We start from the raw sequence: 19725 nt of genomic DNA, 5'->3' as shown, positions 1-19725 counted from the left end.
AGTACAGGATGAACCTGAAACTAAATGAGGTCCCATTAAAGGCATAAATGGCATTTATTTATATATACACACGCACACTGTCATTCAAAAGTTTGGGGAAAGAAAAACAGGAATATTATGTATTTTTTCATATTTTTTTTAATATATTAATATATAAGGTAATTTATCATTCCAATGAATCCATGCTGATTAAAAGTTTAAATAAATCTTACTGACCCTGAACTTTTGAACAGTAATGTATTAGTATGTATTTGATCAATATGGGAAATGGAAGTGCATCCACCATAAACCAAATACAATTTATTAAATTGTTTATTTGTTATAAGAAAAATCACACAGATTATGGTTTTAAACAGTATTCAGACATCCTAAATGTTACTAATAGGGTAACAAAAAACGGCAAACCCAGTATTTCAGAACACTTATAGGCTGAAAGAAAATTACATTTTAAAGCCCTATTTTGTGGCATAAACAACAAAGCTAGACACATCACTTTAAAAATATACCAGCCTGACCTGAGGCACAAATTTGCAACAGTCCTGTTATCATGTGTTCATCTCTTCATTTTGTTCTTTCAAACAACAAATGCATGGTGATTTTGAGATGGAGGGTATTCTTGTCCCTTTTATATTCATCACTGATGCAGGATCACTTCTACAACCTCACATCTCACATCAGTGACAGCATCATTTTATCATGCCAATAATACACAACAGATTTCAACTCTTGAAAACTAGCACTGTAATTGTGCCATTTAATGTACTTGTTGAGACTCATTGCGTATTCTATTCTAGATGTGAATACCTAAAATCAAATATATACAACAATAAGCACAATCATTTTTTCTACTCTTCACCTTGATAGACATTGAAACCTTCACTGGTTTGATGAAACTGCAGCTGTCTGATGTCCTGATACAAGAAAACATCTTTAATACTCCCATCAAACCCTTTAGTAAAAACACCCGATGTAACGGACGCCACATCTCTATTTAATTCAAAACCCCCAAAATAAATCACCCCTCCATAATTTACTGCTACATACCGTTCAAAGGGATCAATGTCTTCAAAAATTACTCTTTCCTCATTCACATAGACCTGGATGAGAGTTCGGTTGTGAGTAATTAACAGATAATTCCAGAGATTACAGCAGAAAGTGTTTTGGTACACAAGAGGAAGAGCGGTTCTCTCACCAAGATTGACCGAAACCTTCAGATAACCGTCCTGCAGCCCAACCGCTAGATGGTCATCATCTTCACTCCCTGCTTTCCCCATCCACATGATCAAACCGTCCTCTGCTGAAGTGGAAAAATTAAGAGAAACCTCGGTGTACAGCAAATTCCTAGAGATGTACTTTGGATCGTTGTATTTTAAATACGAGTTTCCAATAAACTTTATAGTCCTCAATGTAACTTCTTGGTCACAGTAAGTCCCAATCCATCCCAAAGAACACATACATGAATATGAAGCAGACGTATTGACACAGAGAGAACCGTGTTGACAAAGACTGTTGACACAGTGAATGGACTGTTGGCACCGTAAACCGGTCCACAACGAGGGGCAAATACACATGAATGAAGAAAGACCCGCTGGATGGCAGTAGCCACCGTTCATGCAAACCTTATACCCACATGCTGTCCCATCCCAGTCACCAACATTGACTCCGTCGAGCGCACCCGTCTCTGTAAGATCAAGGTCATGTCCGTTAACTATGACCTCTCGAATGCCGCCTGTGAATCCCACTGGGTCTTTGTCCACTGCATCCGGGGACACTGTGTTCAGGAAAGACACGCCCCCAATGAAAATATTTGTGCCAACATCCAGAGTGCTCGTGCCCTCCGAAGAGTTCCTGGTCACGGTTTCATCGTCTAGAATGAGGAAGCCGCGGTTGCCCTCTCTCCCAGTCTTCACTGTGTGCCACTTCCTGCCAGTCACATCGACTTCTTTTGGAGACTGTAATACAATCGTTTCGTTTCCCAGATTATAGCGGAGCTGCACAAATCCAGCTAACAGGGATACACTGAGGAAATCACCTTGGGAGAGAGTAGAGGATCATGTTAAAGGGATTGTTCTATAATGTTAATAATTTACATTAGGGTTTAGAATAAAAATTCTGTCATTAATTACTCACAACTGACTAAACCGCTCAGTTCATATGGATTAGTTTACGATCTCTTTATGAACTTTTTGAAGCATCAAAGAAGTAGTTGCGTAGCTGTCAACAGAGTGACAAAAATCTCTCAGATCTCAGCAAAAAGATCTTCATTTGTTTTCTGAAGATGAACTAAAGTCTTACGGGTTTGTAACGACATGAGTGTGAGTACAGAATTATCATTTTTGGGTGAATTATGCTTTTAATTCATAGCCTTTTGTTCACCACAAAACTTCTGAAATCATCTCTCTTTGTGTTTTTATTCACATTTGATTAGGCTTACATAACATGACAACCACTTGAATATGCATTAAAGATGCACTTAAATGCTTTAATTTAGCATAAATTTAACCAGTCAAGATGCTGCCTTACCGGACCGACTGCTCGGGTACCGTGCGGTGTAGAATATGATGCCCTCAGGTGAAAGTGTTTGAAACTGCAGCTGCAGATGGGTTCTGTGCCTTATATTGATGGGAGGAAATGACATCCAAGATGACTGATTGCCACTGAAGAAAGGATCACTGATAGATACAGCTGGAAAATAAATAATAATAAAAAAAAACCTGAAAGCACAGTCTCTAATATTTGTGACTAATCAGTCTCTAATTGTGTGACTTCCATTAAATGAGCATGGAGTATTTTATAATATAAATATATTATAAAATATAAAAACATTATTTTTTAAAAGTATCTTAAAAAAAAATTCTTAACATATTCAAGGCAACACTTATTTTGCAGTGGCTTTTTACAATCTATTTTTTCCCCCCTAAAATATAAAGCTAAAATATTGGAGAGGGTTGTTTCCCCCGCCACCTCCAAAAAATTCGGCCCTGGCATTTTGGCCCAGACTGGCCCACTACATATGATCATAAACACCACCCATCTTTGCATGCCCTTGAATATGTATACCAACTCCTATTCCTTAAAACCACTAATGCCATGTAATGAGTGAGTAGGAATGAGTGAGAGTTAACAGATGAAATTACTACAAAATTGTCATTTATTAATACAATTGAACTATACATCCACAGTGATGAATCCTAAAACAAGCTATAAGCTGTATTGGCATAGCAATACCAGTGTTTCCCACAGGATTTTTGGTAAAACTGTGGTGGGTGGACCTTGTTCCTTCTAGGGGGGTTCGGGGGGCATGCGCCCCCGGAAGAAAATTTTGTGCATTTAATGTTAAATTCATCAGTCAACTTATTCTACTAACCCGAACCCTAACACCTAACCATAACTTACCAGTCTACTGACAGTCTACTACAGTCTACTAATACTCTAATGAGAGTTAGTTGACATGTAGTTGCAAAGTTACTTATAGTTAGTATAATGTCTAAAGTGGACTATCGAAATAAACTGGAACCATCTCCAGTCTTAAGAAAGCAAGTTAGACAGTAAAAATGTAAAATTTGCTAATTTTAAAGCTATTATTTTATTATTGTTATCTTTTTTACACAATGTTTCTCTGCACCCTTCCACAGACCCTCTAGCGGTTCCCTGGAGGTCGGATTGGATGTGGTCTAACCTTGCTGGCAGAAGAGTCCAGCAGAGCCTAGGGGGCAGTGGCATGTGTATCCATCAGGAAGGGGCACACAGGTGGAGCCGCGAGCGCAGGAGGGCGGCGGGATGTGTTCAGCATCACAGAATGACACTTTCTCAGAGCAAAGAGCACCTTTCCATCCAAACACACACTGACAGCTGGAGGGGAAGGCCAAAGGGAAAAGATTAATAATGTTTGTCAGTCACTGACTCGCACAAGTTGGGCTCAAACAGGTGCTTGTTCTGAAATCTTACTACACAGAGGATCCAGAGTCCACACAGGTGCCCCCGTTCCGGCAGATGACAAGGTTGCATGGATCAACACCACACTGCCCCACATTACGTCCTGACTCCGGCCTGTCCTCTGTCCCTCCTGGAGGCTGAAACTTCCCATCTCTTCTCATCCGAAACAGCAAATCGAAAATGCAACCTTTAAAATCAAATACGTATATATATACAGAGAGAGAGAGAGAGAGAGAGAGAGAGAGAGAGAGAGAGAGAGAGAGAGAGAGAGAGAGAGAGAGAGAGAGAGAGAGAGAGAGAGAGAGAGAGAGAGAGAGAGAGAGAGAGAGAGAAATCATCATTATGTACCCTCCAAGCTTCAAGGAGAAAAAACCCCACCATAAAACCATAAAAATATGTCTTTATGATTTATGCGATATATTCTTAGTCTTCTGAAGCCATATGAGACAAAATATACAGTGCCATTCAAAAGTTTAGGGTCAGTAAGATTTTTTTTTTTCTCCAAAAGTAGTGAGTTACAAAAAATGTCTTTCAAATAAATGCTGCTCTTCTGAACTTTTGAAAGAACCCTGAAAAAAGAAATGTGTCATGACATCTACAAAATTAAATAAGCAACTGTTTTCAACACTGATAATCAGAAATGTTTCTTGAGCAGCAAATCGGCATATTAGATTGATTTCTGAAGGATCATGTGACACTGAAGACTGGAGTAATAATGCAAAAAAATTCAGCTTTGCCATCACAGGAATAAATGACATTTTAAAATATATTAAAACTGTAATAGTATTTCACAATAATACTATTTTTATTGTATTTTTGATCAAATAAATGCAGTTGTCTTGGTTAGTATAAGATACTTAAACATAAATAAATAAATAAAATAAAAATCATACTGACCCCAGACTTTTGAATGTTAGTGTACATCTTATACTAAGCAAAGTATTGCTTCTAGCAGCTCTGGAAGGACCCAATGGACTTCCCAGCATGCCTCAGCATTTTCCTAAAAGACTAGTATAAATGTAATAAATGTAAACAAATGTTTTCCAACAACTGCAAGAAAAAAACAATGGTGTTGACAGTGTTTGTAATTCTTTTTGGAAGCACCATCATGGTGAAGATGGGGAGAGAAAAAGAAAATGTGTACAGAAGTCCATGAGTTTAAGCTTTGATGCTGAAATGGAAATAAATAAAAAATCTGTTGCTCTTTTTCCAAGTAAATAGCAAAAAATAAATTAAATGAAATATATTAAATGTGCCGAATGAATATAAAGGGACTTCTTGAACACTGCCTTGAGCTCCATGAGATCAGTTCATATATTCATAACTGGGTATTAAATTCAGAAGATAATGTAATACTCAGTCAATAACCATTTAAAATCATAATCAAGCAGTTTCAACAATTTCATTTGAGGTTGAAGAGGCCCCAAGATAGCCGTAGTCAAACTGTTTTTTACTTGCCCGGTAAGTGAATTACTGTAAACTGAGGGATGAGTTGAAATTATGTTATGTGGTAATAGAGAAAAATTGTATTGAATCCTTAGCATTTCTTAAACAACATCGACTAAATGACGAGACATGCAGTGGATAGGACGTATCTTAGCCCATTTGTCATCAGTACCATAGTTTTCATGATGTTGTGCTTAAAGGTACACCATCTAGCGGTTAAAAATAAAACTGCATGCATTTTGCAGAAGAACATTGTTTTGGTTGTGCTTCAGCTCTGTGTGACTGTGCAGATGAATATGGTTATCATACTGCAGTGCTCATAAAACTCTGACTACTAGGCTTAAGAGATATAAGCAGATATAAGCTATTATCCATTAATAGACAGTATTCCAGCACAGAGCTACAACAACGCATAATGAAATGACCCTTCACACTAGATAATGTTTTACAATGAACTCTGTTAGAAAGCTTCATATGGCAATTTATCTGTTCAATAAAATACCTTACTGACCTGTTGAGTAATGAAAACATCTTTGCATCGCTTTTACAACAACACAAATCCCTCAGTTCTCACCATCTCCGAAAAGCAGTTTTGTATGTTGATTCTTGTTTTATGACGAGCTGTCGCGTTCTCTTTTTTCCAGCAGACTCTCCTCTGTTCGGTGTTTGTTTAAAAGAGGTTGGAGATTTAGCTGATGTCAAGCTTTATCACTCATTGTGACAGCAAACCTATGCCACTCCTACACCATACACGTGTCAAAGTAGCCGAAGCAACTTTCCTCGATCTACGGATTTGACGAGACGCTCACGGGCGAGTGATGCATGTATCCAATTTCCCATGAAAACCATCCCGACAGGTCTAAAATATAAACACTTATAACAGGCTTACCAAAGTGTATCAGGGTAAGACAAAAACACGTTTTGGATGAAGGATGGATTTGACTTTCAATTTTAAACAACAACAACAACAAAAAGTGTACCTTTGCACATCATTGCACAGAATTTGGGTCAGGTAAAAACATTTCTTAAATGACAGACTAGGGCTGGGCGATATCGCATGAGATTGTTATGCGCATCTCGTCAGTAAAGCCGGTTCCTTGATTAGTAGTAAATCGCCATGACCTGCTTTCAAATGGAGCGGCATTTACAATGCAGTGCCATAGTTAACTGACAATCTGAGCCATATCGCATTAATTATCGCAGGCGATACATCCTCAATAATTAATGCGATATGGCTCAGCTTGTCAGTTAACTACGGCTCTTTGTAATGAATGCCGCTCCATTTGAAAGCAGGTGATGGCGATTTACTACTAATCAAGGAACCGGCTTTACTGACGAGATGCGCATAACAATCTCATGCGATATATCGCCCAGCCCTATGACAGACACATTCTGCTAAACAATTTCTTACTACCACTTTCCATGAAATTTATGTGAGGATGGTTTTATGAACGATTTTCAAAGAAATTTGTTCTGCCGGTTTCATGAATGAGGCCCACTGACTGTAAGCATCCAGAGCCTGAACCAGAGACAAAAGATCCATTCCATCCTACTGTCTTCAGAGTGAATCACAACTGTGAGGAAATGCTGTTTAATAATGTTTGCAGACATTAAAGATAAAAATATAGTACCAGTGAAAAGTTTGGATAGATATGACTGAATCTGAAACCTTAAATGTTGGAAGTTTTAAATGGTTTTAAAGTTTTTTGAAGGCCATTTCAAGACATCAAACAAGCCAATATTAATAATAAAACAGGAAAAACACATCACCTTGAAAGCTGTTCTGGAAACGAGAGCCCGCAGGCAATAGCTCAGGTGTGTATTCTTCATATCCACCCACATAAAGTTGACTGAAGGTGTTCAGGCCCACCAGCGGTCCAGTGGATGTACCTGTCCTCCTCTTCTGCCCATCGACCTATTCAGAAAACACACCAATGTGACGTCAGCATGACATCAAAAAGAGTTTAGAGTCAAAAGTGCATGGCTCAGAACAGGAAATACCTGAATTTCCATTCTACATCATTTCTTTTCTTCTTTTTTTGTCATCATTCATATGATACGACAAATATCAAGGTATTTTTACTGGCTTTGTCTTGCCATTTTATCATGGTACAGTACTATCTTGAAAATATCTAAATACCATTTAACCACCGTTCAAAAGTTTGTGGTTTGAAAGAAGTCTCTTATGCTAAAAATTAAAATATCTATTTTAATATATTTTAAAAGGTAAATTATTCCTGTGATGGCAAAGCTGAAATTTACTCCAGTCTTCAGTGTCACATGATCCTTCAGAAATCATTCTAATATGCCGATTTGGTACTCAAGAAACATTTCTTCTGATTATTAATGTTGAAAACAGTTGTTCTATACATTTTTTTTATGGAAACTGTGATATGCTTTAGGATTCTTTGATGAATAGAACAGCTTATATTATAGAAATTTTTTATAACATTATAAATGTCTTTTCTCTCACGTTTGATCAGTTTAAAGCATCCTCGCAGAATAGTAAAAAAATTACTGACCCCGAACTTTTGAACGGTAGTGTATATAAAAGTAAAGAGCCCAGAAATTATCATTTAACTATCATTTCAAAGTTTGTTATGTTCCTACAAAATAAAACACACCTTCAGCCATCCATTTTTCAGATATCTTCCAAAGTTCACTGTGTGAATTTTGATCCTCGGATTCAGGCGCTCGCTGATAATTGTTGCCAAACCCGAGCCAAGATTATACTTATGAACAATCCTGCCGTTCCGCACCCCCAATGCGAAGAAGTCGTCTCCACTGATGCCTTCACAGAAACAATAACACACACAGAATCCAATTAGCACATGCACTGGAGTCCAAAAGTCAGACACCATATTGGAAATCTGGCATTTAGACATGGAAACAAACAGGTTTTAGGATTTTGGAACACAAAGAAAAGTGATGAGGAAATGAATCACTAATGTTGATGTGGTCAAAAAGTAACAAATTAGAAAGGCATGTCAAAATGAAGCATTTTCATTAGTGGTTCAGGTCAAGCTGACCATCTCTAAAATGTAATTTATTTTTCTTTTTGAGCTGATGGATCTAACGCTCCAATTTATCTGGCCAATTATCAGGTGAATATTTGCCTTCTCATCCTCTCTGATTCCTTTTTTGTTCCCCACAGTGCTGCACGGCTCCCTTGACAATCGCTTCATTATTCACAGTGCTGTCCTCTTCTCTTTTTCCCTCGATGAATCATCCTAAACTATAATCCCGAGAGACACTCGCTGAACTGAGGAAGATTCATACCCCCCTTACTCTTTTATTCAGCTGCCTGTCTTTTGATTAAACATGTTCGTAGCAGTGACGTGTGAGTTAGCAGCCACTGAAACTGACCTTAAAATAAATTGCCGATGGTGGCGGAGAAGGCATGAGGAAACTTAACCGAGATGCTGTCTCTTCTTAATGGCACTTTCAACAGGACATTGATTTTTATTTTTTTATTTTTTATGGATATACATTTCAGTTGCACTTTATTCTACTACCTATAAGTAACTTTGCAACTACATGTCAACTAACTCTCATTAGAGTAGGCTATTAGACTATTAGGTTAGGGTTAGTAGAAGTTGACATTTACTATCAAAGTTACTTAAGAGTCAGTACTAGTAGAATGTCTGTTGGGGAGCATCTAAATAAAGTATTAGCAGATATTAGCAGAAATATTACATAAATTTCTACATTTAGAAAGAAAATCAGTGTCACTTTGCAGAAAATCATTTTCTTAATTAGTACTTGTGTCGTTTTCAAGAAACAATATCCGTAAAACAATATACTTCTATGAGAAGCACAATTTCATATTAAGATATTAAAGCTACTTCATTTTTAAATACGATTTTTGCTTAAAAAAAAAAATGATAACCTTTATTCTCTGAACACTACTCTCAATAACCTCTATAATATTTACTGTCTCAAGTAATTTAAAATTGAAAAATGTTTAACCATTTTGGTCACACTTTAGATTAGGGTCCAATTCTCACTATTAACTATGACTTTTGACTCAAACTCCTTATTAGTTAGTAAAGTAGTTGTTATGTTTAGGCATTATGTAGGATTAAGGGATGTAGAATATGGTCAGCCAATATCCTAGTAATATATATATGCTAATAAGCAAATAGTTAATAGTGAGAATTGAACCCTAAACTAAAGTGTTTCCACTATTTTTTACTGGTAAACAAGACCTTTTTTATAATAACAATTATTTTTCTATAATAATCATAATTACTAAATTACTATTAGGCAGTATTAATTATTATTACTAATTATAATGAATTATTTGTAATTTCCTCATGTCAAAGTAAAAAAAAAAAAAAAAAAAAAAAAAAGAAAAAAGTTATAAACTTTTTACCATCTTTCATTTTTTTTTAAATTCCGTGTTCAAGATTTCTTCTCTATCCTGTGAGATTCTTTAGAGACTTCATATAACAGATCTTTCCCTTATGCCAGACAATACAAATCATCGCCCCGTTTTGTGCACAGTCTCTGCTTTGCATGGACTCTGGACTTACATTTACAGCACATTTTACAGGAGCTGCTCCATTAATATCTCCTAGTTGAGAGATACTGTTTCCACTTCCTCTAACATGACCTCAGCTGCTATGAATCCAGCTCTTATTTTTCATACACAAGTATATACAGCATGCTATTGTAAGCGCTGAGGGATGCGCTGAAATCAAGGCGAATAAAGAGAGATGGAGTAACAAATATGAACAATATTCCAATTTTGACCCACCTTGTCCCTTTTGCCCAGAAAAGAGAATGAGGCTGTTTCTCAAAGCGGAGACATTATTGGCAAAGGTGAGCTTCAGGTGGAATTCATAAAAATGACCCATACTGGGAATAGAGGGATAAGCCATATAGGATGAATATCCAAATTCATCAAGACCACTGAACCTGGGCCGAGTGATGTTGACAGCTGTGAAGAAATAAAAAAGCAATCAATAATTATATATATATATAAACTTACGTCTGCAAAAATGTATAGCCTATAATACTACTAATAATACAATGGGCTATGATAGCCAAATTATTAATGGTTACTTAGCACAAGGGTTGCAGGTTCAAATCCAGTTATAGCTAGTATAATTATTCTAGAGAAATGTATTGGGAAAACATTAAATAAACAAGAATCTGTAAAATGTCATGTAATTTGACTGAGGTGAAGTTACCAGCAGCTGTCTGAGAAAGCGACACAAGATGGCGATATTGCACTATACATCAAGCTTGTCAAATCCTATATTATTATTTCCTTAGGGGGGAAAATGCTGCTTCTAACAATAATTACTATCATTTTGTGCCATTTTTCTCTGCAAATGGACAGTGGTCGTAACATTTATATTTTTCCAGAAAGATTTTGCCAGAATTTGTGTACTTCAGAGGCAGAAAATCTTCCGAAATATCAACATTTGATCCCCTGGTCCAGCAGCCATCGTTCAGAAACATTTCAGCTTGGGTACATTATGCATCTACACTTTTTTTTTTGTCCAGAGAAAAAAAAACAAAAAACGTGCTACCTTAAGAGTTTTCTCCACCCCTCATTTTGTCTTTATGAACTGTGCAGTCTGCAAAGCTTCTCCAGAGGATTTCTCTGGGAACAGCATTGAAGTTCTTCCCTATGCTCTCCTCTTGAATTATTGATGCCTTTTGAAATTGCACATATTTTATCTTGTCGCGGTTTATTTGCACAGGGCCTAATGAAGGACTAGAATGCGTTTTTAGCAGGGACGGTTTGATGAGGCCAGCTGTATTTCTTCACTCACAGTGTCGTGTAATGGCTCAGTGATACGCTGCTTATGCCGAGTTACGTTTTCTTGCTCAAAGTGAAATTCATTAGCAAGCCGGCCATTTATTAATCAGATATATTGGGCACTTTTTGAGAGTGCCAGTTACCATCCTAAGATAAACTGCAGTCCTGTATAAGGATGTAATTTAACTCATTTCCAGTCAAATGGGGATTTCTGATTCTAGCCTTTAGAAGTAACCAGAACTGCTATAATTATAGGCACAAAAAACACTTGCTTTCCCTGACCTTCCCCCCAATGCTGAAGATGAATAAAACTTTTAAATTTCTCTTAAAAATTGATCTGTTAAAGGTATAGCAGAGGATTTTCTTTTTCCGGGTGGATCATCAAGACTATTGGTCCTCCTAAGTGTCAATCATTCTGGTGATATGTTTACGTAAGGCCGTCGTACGTGCTCGTGCACACGAGTCACACTATGGCGTGCGCTCAAAACACAGGTTGGGCTTCCAACTGATACCTCAGTCGCGAAGTTTCTACTTGACAGGTAAAGTTTGGCATGCTATTTGGAGAAATCCATTTAAAATCACTGCTAGTAAAAGTTAATGTAAGCTATGATTAGCTCGTGCACACGTTTAATAGGCGTTCCCTCTCGGGAGCAGGTAGAGTGTTGCGCATGTGCATTTTTTCAAAAAGTGGAGAGGGCGGTTCTTTTCTAAAATTCGGGAAAATCCTCCGCTATACCTTTAATGTCCCATTTGACGGTATATGAGACATGACCTCAAAATGACCATATAACTTTTACATTTCCATGCAAAGGCTCTGCATAGCACAGCAAAGCTCTCTCTGCTGTATTATTCTGCTAGAGGTGACTAAAGGAACAAGAAAACAACCTCCAACTCACTAGCAGTTTTTCCTAGTGACATATCACCCATTTATTTTCATTCGTTCTAGTCAAAAACCGTTTGTGTGCAAGGATTTATCTCTAGTGAAATTCAATAGCCTTCTGTCAGCTGTGTTGGCTGGACCCAGAGATATTTTGCTTTTCTTGATTACCTTCGCTTACCACACACACAAAAAATGAAATAGATAAAGACATAAGAATAAAAACATATGCACATAAGAATCAAAAAACATGCACATGTGAGCAACTCCTAACAAAATCTGTTTGATCCCAAACACTTCCCACAAGATGATTCTTTAATCTTCTGGTGTAGAGCCTGGTGACGATGGAATGAAAAAACAGGAAGTCACATGATATGCGTGTTAAGGCGGTAAGGCGGTTTAAGACAGATGTGCCATTATGTTATGGGTCTATTTTAGGTGAGTGTGATGTGAACTGTGCGTCAAAGAACACAGCCTGTCCTCTAAACTCCACTGCCGCATCAAGCTGCTTCCAGCAACACAAGCTCCCGTGATCAATCCAAAGATCAATCTATCTGTCTTCCTGTGGATTTGGAATGCAACTTCTAAAAAAAATAGCACCTTTGAAAATAAAGTTAATATTGTACAGAAGTTGGTTAAACTAAAAAGTTGTTTAAAAAATAAAAAATACAATAAAGGAGGGCTAAATTACTCAAAATTAAATCATTAAATAAATGTTGAAATATTTAAATAAATTATTAAATACATTATTAAACTGAAATAAAGGCACATGTATTAATTTGTTTGGTGATTTAATAATTGAATTATGTTTGTTTATTGACATTTTAGCAATTTGTTTGCACTCATTTTCAGCATTATTTTTGGATTGCTTTTTTATTTAAGCACAATCTCGTGTTATTTCATTTTACTGTGATGGGCTGTCAATTGTTTTCCACAAATTGCTTCTTTCAGACAGTTCGTTTCAATGAACCGATTCGCTCGTTCGTTTCCGTCATCAAACAATGACGTCACGTATATGCAATTCTATTATTAAAGAACCCGATGATATAAAAACGCAGATGTTTTACATGTCTAAAACCAAATAAACTAATGAAATAAACCTATTTATTTAATTTCGGCCATAATTCAAGTCAACTGCTTAGTTCACGCATGCTCGTATCAGCAGCGCATCGGTTCTTCGCTGGCATGTCCGATTCCGAACTGTTTCCTCAAATTCACTGTATTAACCGACTCTTGACTCGAGAAAGTACCATCAGTTGTATTGCTGTTAAATCACATTTGCTATGCAGCCTGGCATCTTTTTTCTTTGAAATAAGAATCATTTGAAATAAGACCACGATCTTCTGAATAATGTATAAATTCTAAATGTAACAGTAAATCAATACATAAAACAGACTCAAAAAACCCTTCCTGTAATTCCATTAGTCCAGGCTCATTTGAAGAAGTCCAGCACATCCAAAGTTGAGTGACTGCCCAGAGGCAGCGAGGCCTTGGCTACTAATCAATACTGATTGATGTTATCTGCTGTTATCGGCCTTTAAATTCAAATGTCAGTCCCGCTCGGTGTGACACTGGGAGATTAGAACACTCTATTTGGCATCAGGCTCTTTGCTGTCTGATGGAGCGACGTCTGGTAGCTCAGCCTCGCGTGCTGTGCCAAGCGGTCTTCAAACCACGCCACCCAATTAGATTACAGCGAAATAGCCGCAGTTCTTTCCCCTCGAAGCACAGTCGAGGAGATGAAGAGCTATCTGTGTAAGCAGATATCCGACTTTAGCTGACTTAACACTGCGAGGTAGAGCCGGGGAGAGAAGTACATTAGTTACACGGCGCTGTAGTATGACTTCACAGCTTTGTTATTTAAGACAATAAAACAAACCCAGTTGCCGCCAATACATTCTGTAACTACCCTTTGATGAATTAAGTTTCAGAGTTGCGTAATTTACACACTTGGTGTGCTCATTATATTTGGATGCGCACTACCTATAGACACCTCGAAAGGTCTGTGTATGTTGTGTGGAACCGAGTTCCAATCCAGTGCAGACTGGCAATTATCCTCAAAATGTTCATTGTGAAAGCATCAGTTCAGTAACTGTTTGCAGCAAGCGCAGAGCACTTAGCTACTCTAATTGGAATGGCATTTCAACGGCTTGCATCAGTTAAACAAAACTGCTGGGAACACTTTCAATATACCACCTATGGGTCCAACCTCAAAGACGGAGGTGATGGAGGAAAACAAACCTCAGAATGGCACAAATATCAAAAGAAACACCCTCTGGCCACGCTGGCTTCAACGTCTCAATTTATACCGGTGTAAATCAGCGTCTACACAAACCTTCATCGCAGAGGAGACCCTGCCTTCCGTAGGGGCAAAGACACGCCGCTTCGAGCTGCGTCTGGGGAACGCAGGTGGCGCCGCGTGCACACGGGTTTCGCTCGCAGGCGGTGAACTGGCACAGCTTACCGGAGTAGAGCGAAGGACACGCACAGAACCAGTTCTCCGCATCACTACACACAAGGAACCAAAATGAGGGGAAAAAAACCAGAGATCATTAGTACACCAATGAAATGTTCCCGTACTGCATCATTACCTTCGGTGGAGTTTGCGTATAAAGCATGCATTGGGAAGGGGCATTGGGGGGGTTAAGAATGTCAAAAAAGCAGGGGAGAATACAAATGAGAATACAGAGCGGAATGGATGGAAGTCATACATCACCGGCCTGAACTCGAGACCATCCTTGTCAGCCAGACCAACATCAACTGATCTTGCAGTGTAAGCGCAAGTGAAAGTGCACTTCGTTAAAAAATATTTTACAGACACAGAAATGAACAGCAAATGATTTGGCATTTGATTAAAATGATGTTCACTCGTAAATGAAGATTAAGTCTGTGGTCTAGAATGGGTTTTTAAATTCCTATGGGTTCCTAAATAAATGCAGCCATGGTCAGCATTAGAGACTTACATCAAAATCATTAACATCTTACGACCCCAAACTTATGAACGGTAGTGTACATGAAAATAAACAAATGGCTTAATCATGTTTGTGGGTCCGTGGCATCAACATTATTTAAAACCCCTTGTTTAAATAATGAACAAACACCTATTTTAAGATCACATGACCAATGGTGTCATGCTGCTATTAGTAATAACAACATGTTTAATTTTTTTCTATTTGCTGTATATATGTTAAACAAACTTGTTGATTGTTGTCATGTTAATTGATTGTCATCAGACTGCCAATAATAATAAAAAAAAATTACTTTATAGTCGCACTTTCAGACAGAGCTCAAGGCAAAAACATCTAGACAAAGTACAGGACACCCTTTAGAATTTTTTGGTTTTACTTATCAGAACATTAAAAATCATCTGGTCATTAGCAGGTCTTAAAATGAGGTAAATACAACCTCAGATGAACAACAACATATTACACTGTGTCATAATTTAATGAAAATAAATGTGTGACAAACTAAGTACACTATGATTCAGTTGCTTGTAGAGCCACTTTTAGCAGAAATAAGTTGAAGGAATCGTTTTCTGTATGACAGTCTCAGTCTCACACATCTTTCTGGGGGAATTTTGGCCCGCTCTTCTTCACAACGTTGCTTCAGTTCACTGAGGTTTGTGGGCATCTGTTTATGCACAGCTCTCTGAAGGTCCCGCAGCAACATTTCAGTCGGGTTGAGGTCTGGACTTTGACTGGGTCAGTGCAACACCTTGATTCTTTTCTTTTTCAGCCATTAAGTTGTAGATTTGCTGGTGTTCTTGAGATCATTGTCCTGTTGCATTATTCAATTTTGGCCAAGCTTTAGTGGTCGGACAGATGGCCTCACATTTTAATACTTTGATATAAAGAGGTGTTCATGGTCGACTCAAAGACTGCAAGGTACCCAGGTTCTGTGGCTGCAAAACAAACCCAAATCATCACCCCTCCACCACCGTGCCTGACAGTTGAGGTGTTTGTGCTAATATGCTGTGTTTGGTTTTTGCCAGATGTGGCGCTGTGCATTATGGCGAAACATCTCCACTTTGGTCTCGTCTGTCCAAAGGACATTGTTCCAGAAGTTTTGATGTTTGTTCAGATGCAACTTTGCAAAACCAAGCCATGCTGCCACGTTCTTTTTAGAGAAAAGAAGCTTCTCTTGAAAACCCTTCCAAACATGCCATACTTTTGACTGCTACTTCCTCTCTTAATTCCTATGGAAGCAGTAAGGGTGTACTTTGTTTGTCACCCATGGCTTTTCCATTTTGGTCAAGTTTTTGTTAAATAATAATGACACGATGTATTATGTCATGCGTTGTTTCTGAGGTTGTATTTACCTCATTTTAAGACCTGCCAAAGACCAGATGATTTTTTTATTATGTCTTGAATCTGATACATAAAACCATAAATTCAATAGGGTGTCCTTTCTTTGGTTTAGTGTACATCTAAACCAAAATACAGGATATATTCATAAAAACGCATTATACAGACATAACATTACACTTGTTGGGATGTCCATTTTATAAATATCATGCAGTGAAAAGACTAAAATGAAAAAAATAAAATAAAATCAAAAATCAAAAAGGTGTCCAAGACCACGGGGATGAAGAAGAGTACATAAACAAAAACGTATTGAGTGAATCACAGATTCATTTAAATAAGCGAATAACTGGGCCTGAAGGCCATCTACAAAAGCAGACTCACATTCTGCTGATGTTGATCTATCCTCACTGTAAGCGAAATATTAGAAACGCCCCAGCTAAAGGATGACTGCCGAGGTGCAATTCCGCAAACGGAACTTTTTTAATTCCAGGCTTTATCCTCAAGCGAGAGGCAGAGGGTGGGCCAGCATGATAAGCAATATTCAGACAAGAACTTCATAAGCTGCCGGAAGATGTAGACCGTTTTCAAAGGTATAATATCAGATACAGGAAGCATTGGAGGAGTTTCAAATCTATAAATTAATAATGTGTTTTGAGCTGCAGCACAGCTGAAATGAAATATTTACATTCTGTCACTGGGATTTAGAACCAGTGCAAGTGACTGATACATAGACACACACAACAATATTCTAAAAACGTGGGCATGAAAAGATTTGAAGGAATATCTATGCAGGGAGAAATCGAATTTCAAATAAAAATGGCACGCTTATAATGTTACAAAAATAATTGCATTTATGCAGATAACACTGGATAGGACATGTAACCTTCCCACTCATAAATCTGAGTCACTAATCAAGTGACCTGGTTTGTATACAAGCGCTCTTTGCACCGTTCCCAGGGAAAGACAGAGAATGGTTTGTCACTGCCTTTCAGGACAGCAGGGGGTAATGCCGCGGCAGACTGCAAGATTATTGCCCCGCATTATGTAGAACATGCAAACACATCTGTTTCTGTGACTGATTGCCCTTCACCAGCCATGCAAACTCTGACTGACGCAGCGAACAGTCAGGAGGAACACTCAGGTGTCGGCCGCATATGGTGAGCCCCGTACGTAGCCAACTGTGTATGATCACAGGAGATGTGTTTACCACTCTTCAAAGAGAGTCTTGACATTGCAATGACATATTCTGTATTTTGATCATGACACTTTATCTTTAAAAAAAAAAAAGAGAGAGAGAAAAAAAAAGATTTCAGGCTTTTAGTCTATTAACTTTGAGACCATAAACTGTAAATAAATAAATATTCAGCAGCAGCACATATACACATAAAATGTAATTTTTTTTGGCTTTTAGTCTATGTTTGCTTTGAGACCATCAACTATGCTAGTGCACTCTCTAAACATTCACATGATTCACTATTTAATTAATAGCCTTTCATGTCTGGAAAAACGTACACATACAGTCCCTTGCGAAAGTATTAAAACCCCTTCATTTATTTTCACATCTTGCTATGTTGCTGCCGTATGTTAAACTACTTTAAATTACTTTTTTCACACCAATCTACACTCCATACACCACAATGACAGCAAAAAAAAAAAAAAAAAAAAAGAGATCTTTGACAACTTTGCAAATTTATTAATAAGAAAAAAACTGAAATAAGTACATTGCATAAGTATTGAAACCCTTAACGAAGTATAGCAGCCTCAAGCCTTTTTAGGCATGACTTGCCCCGATTTGCAGTCAACAATAGTAGTGGAAAGGGTTGCGCCAGCCTGCAGATTTTGGACTATGATACCGTCCAGTTGCAGGATCATGGAGCTCAACCAGTGTGACCATCAGCTTGTTGGTCACCACTCTAACCAAGGCCCTTCTCCACTGAGTGCTCAGTTAGGCAAGCTCTAGGAAGTGTCCTGGTTGTTACAATCTTCTTCTATTAAGGATAATGGAGGCTACATGCTTACGTGAACCTTCAATTCAGCAGAATGTTTTTAGTCTTCCCCAGATCTGTGTCTTGACACAATCCAGTCTCTGAGCTCTACAGGCAGGTCTTTTGACCTCATGGCTTGGTTTTTGCTCTGATATACATTTTTAGCTGTTAGACCTTTTTTTTGAGAGGTGTGTGTCTTTCCAAATCATACCCATTCAACTGAATTTGTCACAGGTTAACTCCACTCAAAGTGTAGTATCATCTACAAGAGAAACTGAAATGCTCCTGAGCTAAATTTCAAGTGTCCCAGAAAAGGGTATGAATACTTAAAGCTGCAGTAGGTAACTTTTGTAAAAATGTATTTTTTACATATTTGTTAAAACTGTCATTATGTCCTGACAGTAGAATATGAGACAGATAATCTGTGAAAAACAAAATCAAGCTCCTCTGGCTCCTCCCAGTGGTCCTATTGCCATTTGCAGAAATACACCGCTCCCGGTCAGAAACAACCAATCAGAGCCAGGAGGAATGTCTTAGCAGTGTCAATCAAGCTCTTGCACAGCGCGTACCGTCATTCAAAATCAAGATTGCCGGTGTGCCGAGCAGCTGTGCTAATGGCGGACAAACAACCAAAACTGCCAATTTCTCGAGTGGCACCTGCTCATACAACAAAGACAGGTAAACTGAAAAAGACCGATGACGATAAACAAGCTCGTCGGAGCCCATTGACTCAGTGTCAAAACTCTAGCCGCATAACATCCAGATAAAATGTCACACACTGTGCAAAGCAACAATTGAAACCTGCTAATTCACTGGCTTGTCATGTTGCTGAAATAATGTACTAGCAAACCTTATTTAGCATTATCGCTAGGATAATTACTAAAATACTGTAATTTTAGTTACCGTTATATTATCTTACTAGCTATTTATAACTTATAGAAAGAGTGCAACGTTATAAAGTTACATTACATGTATTGCAAAATACGTAATAATTTGAGGACAAGGTTTGTAGTCAAAGTATGAGCAGGCCATAGTCAATGTAAAGCATATTGTTGATGTTTCGTCCCTACCAGTGAATGTGCCATAACTGTTTATCCACCGTCATTGGTGGCCCTGCTAGCCTGCGCGTTCACGGCAGGCTCCGTTGTGGGGGAGGAGCTGTGGAGGGAGTGCTGTAGTGCAGCAGAGAGCAAGGGGGAGTGACCTGCAAGTTGTGCTTGTTCAAATTTTCAGGCTAAGTCAATGTTTTCTAAAAACTCCCTACTGCAGCTTTAAGAAATGTAATAATTTCATTTTGTTTATTTTTAATACATTTGCAGTCATCACAAATCAGTTTTTTGTTTTGTCATTGTGGTGTATGGAGTGGCTATTAATGTGAAAAAAAGTAATTTAAAGTAGTTTAAC

At 37.9% G+C, this 19725-nt stretch overlaps 1 protein-coding gene across 1 annotated transcript in view; it reads right to left on the bottom strand.

The window, feature by feature from the left end:
* Positions 1-280: 280 nt before the first annotated feature.
* The window catches only part of eys (eyes shut homolog), a 250415-nt gene continuing 230970 nt past the window's right edge, over positions 281-19725 (bottom strand). Inside the window, exons 40-47 of the mRNA XM_079856231.1 lie at positions 14368-14540; positions 10142-10324; positions 8007-8173; positions 7153-7297; positions 3949-4123; positions 3680-3852; positions 2524-2685; positions 281-2032 (exon numbers count right to left, since the gene is read on the bottom strand). Coding sequence (XP_079712357.1) covers positions 846-2032; positions 2524-2685; positions 3680-3852; positions 3949-4123; positions 7153-7297; positions 8007-8173; positions 10142-10324; positions 14368-14540 — 2365 coding nt within the window. The 3' untranslated portion in view covers positions 281-845. The remainder of the gene's footprint in view (positions 2033-2523; positions 2686-3679; positions 3853-3948; positions 4124-7152; positions 7298-8006; positions 8174-10141; positions 10325-14367; positions 14541-19725) is intronic.

This window comes from Squalius cephalus (genome assembly GCF_949319135.1).
Source record: "Squalius cephalus genome assembly, chromosome: 21".
NCBI classification, from domain to species: Eukaryota; Metazoa; Chordata; class Actinopteri; order Cypriniformes; family Leuciscidae; genus Squalius; species Squalius cephalus.
Note: the sequence above shows the minus strand (reverse complement) of the source record. Positions and strands in the feature narration are given on the sequence as shown.